The sequence below is a fragment of the Sinocyclocheilus anshuiensis genome, unplaced genomic scaffold (genome assembly GCF_001515605.1).
Source record: "Sinocyclocheilus anshuiensis isolate Anshui unplaced genomic scaffold, SAMN03320099.WGS_v1.1 scaffold44, whole genome shotgun sequence".
NCBI lineage: Eukaryota > Metazoa > Chordata > Actinopteri > Cypriniformes > Cyprinidae > Sinocyclocheilus > Sinocyclocheilus anshuiensis.
In genome coordinates, this window is record NW_015555746.1 from 726,906 (window position 1) to 735,536 (window position 8,631).

Consider the following 8,631-nt stretch of genomic DNA (forward strand, 5'->3'; position numbering starts at 1 on the left):
TAAATATCTTTTTCTTTTTTCATTTTAAATTTTTCATTTTTGGGTGAACTACTTTTAACTAAAATTAAAGATAATATCAAAAAGAAAAGATCATTCAAAAATATTAATAAAACCTTTATTAGTATAAAAAATATTACTAAAACAACACAGAAACAGTAGTGTGTAATAGATCAGTTCCAATGTAATGGAATTAAATCTGTTTGAAACGGTTTTCCAAATTTTCGTTATGTATTTCCAGTCACTTAGTAATCAGGATCATAACATAGGAAGTATTCCGTCATGTTCTCCCAAACCAAACAAACAAAGTTTTCAAAAATATGTAAGACTGTGTGCCAAGTTCCCAGTGCTCATACTTTGACTATTTTGTCAGCGGTTAGTGCTTTCTTCAGTGCCAGCTGTGTGCCTGGAGCAACTACAATGGCACCCAGCCTTTGTTCCTTGTGCCAGGGTCAAAGGTCATACATTCGTCAGAAAAAAATCCATTGTGAGATGTCTCACATTGAACCATTCTACCACAACCAAGGAGCACTCAGGTTAAAATAATCCTATTTACACCTGTATCAATAAGTCACTGCCAAGTTCCCTTGAGGATCTTACAGCATCCAGTCTTTTTCTTGTAGACGTTTACAGTCACGTGCAGGAGATGTTGCCTTTGTGGATCACACAGCTCTGGACAGCATAGATGGTTAACACAATAATTCACTCTAACACAAACAATATGCTTATATGGATGTACTAGTGATTACATCTGTTGGAAATTTTTTCCTCGTCGAAGCAAGAGACCAGGAGACGTTGGGATATGTTTCATACAGAAGTCACTCTTTATTGAGGACTCGAGCGTCGCTGCAGTCATCCAAGTTTGACTAAGGCAGTAATACATTGTAGTTTATATACATTTTAAGGGGGTGGGATACATTCAGTAGAGGTGGAGACAATCTAACCCATAGCATGCAAATGAAGTACAGGCAATCAGCCCGACACCGGCATTTTCCCAGCCTTGATCTCATCAGCATAACAGTGTCATTCAAATGCATAGGTGCTAATCCAATCAGTCTGACAGTCCTAATCCAATCAGTATAACTACTCAAAGACTGGGGCAGAGGCACCAAGAGCCATTACAAACAAAAGGTGGTCGTCTCAGTAATCTGGTTCATTTTACTAACAATAGGAGAACAGGAACAGACAGGAACCTCTTGCTACACTTTGCTTAAGATAATCATTTGTCTGATGTAATTTACCTTAAATGCTAAATACAATGTACTTCACCTTAGTTTTTCATGTGATGCTATGTCAGAACATAGGATCAGCATATTTTAAACAGATTCTTAAATTTGTAATCCCACACATCCTATTTGAGATTAACAGCTTTTCCTTCTCTTTCATATTTCTTTTTGATCCCGGCTTATAGTTTTTTTTCTTCAACAGAAAGTGAGAAAGATGAGTTCAGACTGTTGTTTGCAGATGGAACTCATGCTCCCCTCGGCAGTTTTAGAAAATGTAACCTTGGACGAGGCCCTGGAGGAGGTGTGGTCACACGAATGAACACCCGTAAAATTGCTTGAAAGTTCTTGGTCGCTGCCCAGGTATCTTTTATGTTGGAGCCCAAAACTTACACATTAGAGTGTCTGATCCAAAGTGTTGTCTATGCAGGGCACACTACTGTAAAATTAAAGCATACATACTACTAATATATTGTTTATTACAATCTCAAACCGGACACAAACCCAAAGTTTTACAGTACATGGAAAAAGTGACCATAAAGGTACAGTTTACCACAAAAATTAAAATTCTGCCATCATGTACTCACCGTCATGTTGTTTAAAGCTGTATATTTTTTTCTTCTGTGGAACACAAAAGTAGATATTTTGATAAATGTCTCTGTGTTTTGTTGTCCATACAGTGGAGGTCAATGATGACCAAAACTGTTTGGTTACCAACAATCTTGAAAATGTTGTCTTCCACAGAATAAAGTAAGTCATACAGTTTTAAAAAAGCAACGTGAGGGTAAAAAAAGAATGATAACAGAATTTCCATTTTTGGGTGAACTATCTCTTTAACAAACAGATTGATGGTCCTGCTGACCTCAGGCTCCTGCAGATGTTCCTAATAATGTTATTGGTATCTTGGCAGAAAGCCCTGATAGGATTTCAGGTTCTAATGAGAGAAAAAATGAGGTGTTTTCTTTTGAAGATCTCATTTGGTTGGAGGGGAAGGGAGCGTCAGCGCTTCCAGCTGTTTGAATCAGCATCCTACGGTGGGAGTGGCCTTCTCTTCAAAGATGTGACTGAGAAATGATCAGTTCTGATGGAAGACATGGATATGAGCCACATTCTGGGACTGGACTATGTGGCCTTGCTCAAGGGCCTTGGACATGAAGGTGAAAGATTGCTTCCCCTCTGTACCATCTTGGAAATGATAAGCTTAGACTTTAATTTGTGTGTGTGTGTGTGTGAGAGTGAGAGAGAGAGTGTGATTAGGCAGCTCACTGGAGGACAGTGTGGTGAGGTGGTGCTGTATAAGTCATGCTGAACAGAAGAAATGTGAGCAGTCAGATTCTCTGGTGTGTGTGAAAGCTTCATCTATGAGTGACTGCATTGAGAAGATCAAGGTCCAGTAAGACATATTTTCAGTTATATTTAAACAAACATCATCAACATACATTTTTATTTCATTTAATTTTTTTTTTAATTTAATTTTATTTTTAACAAATGCAGAATACAGTTTCATCACAAAAAATATTAATGGCTTAAACATTTTCTCATTTTCAGTAGTGATTGTGATTTTCAGTGTAATTTTAGTATTATTTACTATTGTACTATTCATTAATATTTTTAATTAGCTTTTATTATTTGTATATTTGTATTCAGCATTAATTGTAATTTAATTTAATTTGAGTAATTTCATGTGCTCTTGTCATTTTTATTAGTTTTTTGTATAGGCCTATATATATTCTGTTTTACTTTAATGTATTTTTTAGTACTTAATTGTATTTTATTTAGGTTAGGTGCTAAGGTAACGTTTCTCATTTTCATTAGATTATTTATTCATCTAATATTCATATTGTATTTCATTTAATCTTTTTCAAATAATGAAAACTATTTTTAGTTTTAATTAATACTGACACTGCTGATTGTTCTTTGTATCAGTGCATAGAACAGAATTGTTCATTTTCACAGAGGGATGAGGTGGATGCTGTGTCTCTTGATGCCACTCACGCATTCATAGCTGGGAAATGTGGCCTTGTCCCTGTTGTGACTGAATATTATGGTATGTAACACATCTAACATCCTAATGTACCATGTCATACTCACTCGTGTTCTTCTCACCTTGATTTGTTTTTCTCTTTGCTGGTTCATTTTAAATTTAGGAGAGAAATGTGAGAATCCTGAAGGATTTGGAGGCCATTTTGAAAGTGATGGTAATACAGGGCTAAAATGAGCTTAGCATAAATGCAATCTCTATTATTGCATCTTTACAAAATATATTTATCTCTGCAGAATTACCATCAGTGTATGGTGTGGCAGTTGTACGTCGGACAAGTAGGAGTTTATATGTCTTTATAAGTCTGGGCGGCAGACGCTCCTGCCACAGTCACATGTACAGCCCTGCTGGCTGGGTTTTACCTGTGAGACACACACTCAGCACAGAGCACACCAGCAGCACCCCATGTCAGCCAAATAATGGTACTACATGTTCCTCTCTATTACTTGGTATCTTGATCAAATAGTTTGAATATAATATTATATTTATCTTTTAATGCATCTTTTAATGGTTTCAGTATGTTATCTGTTTACTTGCATGTCATGTGACTGTTAACCAGCATTAAAAAGCCGTGAACAAGCAAGTGTGACGTTAAATTAATTAAATACTAACTTAATCTCACAGGGTACTTTAAGAAAAAAGGTATTGGAACACCTGCTTTAAAGGAAAAAAACCCTCAGGTCATCCAAGATGTAGATGAGTTTGTTTATTCATCAGAACACATTTGTAGAAAATTAGCATTACATCACTTGCTCACCAATAGATCCTCTGCAGTGAATGGGTGCCATCAGAATGAGCTGGTAAAAGCAGCTGATGAAAAAACAGCTAAAGGACAGTTAAAATGCTTTAATGATGGATTTTCTTCTTACAAACACACATCTTTAAGACATTTATTGATGGCCTGGAGTTGTGTGGATTACTTGTGGATTATTGTAGTGTTTTTATTAGCTGTTTGGACTCTCATTCTGATGGCACCCATTCACTGCAGAGGATCGATTGGTGAGCAAATTTAAGTAATGCTAAATTTCTCCAAATCTGTTCTGACGAAGAAACAAACTCATACATCAATACATCTCTGATGGCCTGAAGATGATTACATTTTTAGCAGTTTCATTTTTGGTTGAACTATTCCTTGAATTAGTAAGCTTATCATGTAATTCATTTGAAGAATTTTATAATTGCCAGACAAACTTGTCTTCAAATAAACTCAGTGACTGCACTTCTCACATTAGGCCCTGTGTTAATGTTATCATAATAATATGGTAACAGGCAGTGGTGTAGTGGTGCCTGGAGTGCATATAGTGGGTATACTCTTAATTTATGCCCCCATTTTTTTTAAGCGGCCCAGCAAAGAATGAACGGCCTGTGTTATAAACAGTGACATGTAAGAGTAAAGACTAATCTTGCATATTTAGTTCACCCATTTACGTCTTGGATGGCTTTAGGGTGAGTACATTTTCAGTATATTTTCATTTTGGGATGAACTATTTCTTTAATGTAGCCCATTCCGTTTTCATTGTATGGTGAGGTTGTTTGCCAGGAGGTCAAGGCAATCTCTGTAAGGTGTGTATGGGTGGGACTGAGGAAGCTGACAACCATAATGAGCATTACTATGGCAATATGGGTGCATTAAGGTGAGGAATTGCTATTTGTGCACAGTTCAAATAAAATGGTATACAGAAAAATATCTCTCATTGTTAATGTACCATAGTGCAAACCAAGCAGCTGTGCAGGCTTTAAAATGTCTTTTACTTCAGGTGCTTGGTTGGAGACCCCAGTGGGAAGAGCTTCGGAGACGTGGCGTTCATGGAACACCACAATCTAGAGAGCAACATCGAACGTAAGATGTAAACTCTTGAGAGATGTCATCGAAATGAATCACATTTGTAATATGCGTGATGTGTTTGTTGGACAGGTCTAAACACCAGTGGCTGGGCAGAGGGTTGGCTCGCTTGGGACTTTGAGTTGCTTTGTGGAGATGGCAGCCGGTCTCCTCTGACAGAGTGGAAGACCTGTAACTTAGGAGCAATCCCTCCAAATATTGTTATGACACATCCTGTTCTTACAGCTCGCATTTATGACCTCTTGAAGTCACAGGTCTGCACGCTGAATTAATAATCATTTGATTAATTTGAGAGTCTTTTAGCATCAGAATACTTATGTGTTTTGCACTATAGGAAACCATAGCAGCTCGTCCAGATTCTGGGTTCCACCTGTTTGAGTCTCAGCAGTATGGAGAGAGTGACCTGCTCTTTAAAGATGCTACAAGGTGCCTTGTTCACACCAGTCACATGGACTACCGCACCATATTGGGAGAAGAGTTCTATTCACAGGCTGAGAGCATCTTTAACTGCACACACTCAAGTGAGAATAAAAGGAAACATTATTATATCTATACCAGTTATTATTTGTTTGCATTAATATACAATCACTGGATTTTAAAAGAGCTTGATTTAAAATAGCACATTGATATGTAAAATGTCTCTTATTTGAATGATTATTCGTGCATATTTTAATTGGGGCTATTGTTTTTAATTATTAATTTATTTATTTTAATTTTTTTGACATATCTTGCAGTTCTGCAATCAAGATGTGTGCAGCATATTCTAAACAACCTCTATGAATTTTTTGACAATGTTAAAAAGAAGCATGGGTCATAATGTATATGGTTTATTTTGTATCATTATTCATTACTGACATAATACTCTCTTAAGATATATTTTATATCAGTGAGTGCAGTACTGGAGAGTTTATTAGTTCATCAAAGAACACTGCTGAAGATGTGACCTTCACTAAACTACATTTACCATCATGCACCTGTGTAACACGGAAGTTCTTGTTGTGATGACCGCTACTACAGTTACTGTACTAATGTTTACGAAATACAAGACTTTTGGTGTCGAGGATTTTATAAATACAGGTAAGTTATTAAAGTAATGTAATTGCTTGTACATTTGGATGTGACCTTCACTAAACTACATTTACCATCATGCACCTGTGTAACAACACGGAAGTTATTGTTGTGATGACCGCTACTACAGTTACTGTACTAATGTTTACGAAATACAAGACTTTTGGTGTCGAGGATTTTATAAATACAGGTAAGTTATTAAAGTAATGTAATTGCTTGTACATTTGAAATATTTGTTTTAAGTGTATATATTTACACGAGGCATAATATCCATGGCATGTTTCTTAGTGTCCTAGCTTACTTGACATTTGAAAGTTATACAATGAGTTGGTCACATTCCACCTACAGACGTCAAAAAACTGAATTAACTGACATGACTATTTTATCGTTATGTTTATAACGTAATAATTGTCTATATGCTCGAATACCATTAAAAAAATATTGCACAAGATTTATATTCAGTAACGTTATGATATAATAAATACCATACACCTTTAAGACATTGCACTTAAAGGTTTATGATGTCACAGTCAGATATTACTGTTACTTACAGGTCAATCTAGTTATTTACAGGCCAATGTATATGCCTATATGTATGTATATATTGTAATTATTTTTATTTGATTTTATTTTCTTATTTATTTATTAGTATATTATATCCATGGATATTGGAAACACATTTCCATGTACATTTTATTGAATAACAAATTAGCTGAACAACTTTATCAGAACAAATGCCACAAAATGCACCAGTGTGTTTGTCAACCCCAGAGGGTTAAAGAACTTTATTAGTTCACCATATTTCAGACCATAACATGTCAATTCCATAGAGTAGTTGACATTGTGTAGAACAGTTGATTGTTGTTGATAAACAGTTGATTGTTTTTATCTGTACAGGTTTGTAGATGCTGTTTTCATGGAGATCCCTGCCTCCTCGTGTGGCAGTGGGAAGATGTGCCTCTACAATTCAAGCTAGTGTGCAACGATTTGTTCCTGCAAGTGGCTCAATTGACTCCAATGCTTTAGAACAACTCCAGGCCTTTGTGTCGCATGCTTCTCGTTTGTTTGTGATAAGCGGTGCCGGACTCTCCACTGAATCTGGAATTCCAGACTATAGATCAGAAGGTGTGGGACTGTACGCACGGACTGACAGGCGGCCTATGCAACACTCAGAATTTGTGCGCAGTGCGAAATCGAGGCAGCGATACTGGGCACGGAACTACGTGGGGTGGCCGCAGTTCTCCTCACACCAGCCGAATCCAGCGCATTTCGCATTGCGGGACTGGGAGGAAAAGGGAAAACTGCACTGGCTCATCACTCAGAATGTAGATGCATTACACTCAAAGGCTGGACAACAGAGACTAACTGAACTTCATGGATCTACACATAGGTAAGGCAGGACTTGCTTGAAGATCATTGATTATGGAGTTAAAGAATCTGCAATGTAAGAGGAAAAATATTTTATGTGATTTTATGTTTGTCCTGCTCTTAGGGTTGTGTGTTTGGACTGCGGGCAGCTGACTCCACGTGCTGAGCTTCAGAAGCGTTTTGCAGCTCTAAACCCTGGCTGGGCAGCAAGTGCAGGTGCTGTGGCCCCAGATGGAGACGTGTTTCTGGAAGACGAGCAGGTGCTGAACTTCACAGTACCTGCTTGTGATGCCTGTGGCGGTGTGCTTAAACCTGAGGTGACGTTCTTTGGTGACGTAGTGAACCGGACTACAGTTAACTTTGTGCATAACAAGCTGGCTGAATCTGATGCTGTGCTTGTGGCTGGATCTTCTCTTCAGGCGAGTCATGTTTCATCAATATCACTTTAAAAACATTTCCTGTTCACGTAGACCAGGGTTACTCATTACTACTCACTGGCTGCCATCTCCTGGTGTAATGATGTATCATACAGATAGGGGTCACTAAACAAATTATTATTCATTCAAAGTTTTTAGGTAAAATAAACATAATGCAAAAGATCAATACCTCAATTTACAGAATTTTACATATTCACACATTCTTGGTTAGTTAGCTAAGTGCAATTAAGAATACAGCATTGGCAAGATGGAGTTAAGATGAAATACTTTATATTAAATATTTTAAAATTATAAAGGTGCATTTCCCATCTAGAATTTATTCTCTAAAAAGTTGCTGAGCTCCTCATAAATCAATGTGGGAAACATTTATGGTAATGATGAAATTCTAGTTAAATTGAAATTCTAATTAAAAGTGAAATTCTAATTAAAGTTTTGGATTTTAAAAATTTTAATCAAAATTCCCATGGTTATTATACTTAACTAAAACCAAGCCACAGAAAAAAATGATGCTTGAAATAAAATAAATGTTAACTGGAATTTTAAAAAAAAGTTAACTAGTTAAAACTATTTAAATTAGTTGCCAAGGTAATATTTTAAGATTGTTAACGCCATTAAATAAAAAATGAGCAAAAAAACTTTATATGAGACAAAGAA

General features: G+C 36.5%; 1 protein-coding gene and 1 pseudogene across 1 annotated transcript in view; both read left to right on the forward strand.

Annotated features, from left to right (window-relative positions):
* LOC107673547 (saxiphilin-like) overlaps positions 1 to 5,871 on the forward strand; it is an 8,217-nt pseudogene extending 2,346 nt beyond the window's left edge.
* Positions 5,872 to 6,272: 401 nt separating this feature from the next.
* The window catches only part of sirt4 (sirtuin 4), a 3,590-nt gene continuing 1,231 nt past the window's right edge, over positions 6,273 to 8,631 (forward strand). The window contains exons 1-3 of the mRNA XM_016467173.1: positions 6,273 to 6,362; positions 7,070 to 7,562; positions 7,665 to 7,959. Coding sequence (XP_016322659.1) covers positions 7,078 to 7,562; positions 7,665 to 7,959 — 780 coding nt within the window. The 5' untranslated portion in view covers positions 6,273 to 6,362; positions 7,070 to 7,077. The remainder of the gene's footprint in view (positions 6,363 to 7,069; positions 7,563 to 7,664; positions 7,960 to 8,631) is intronic.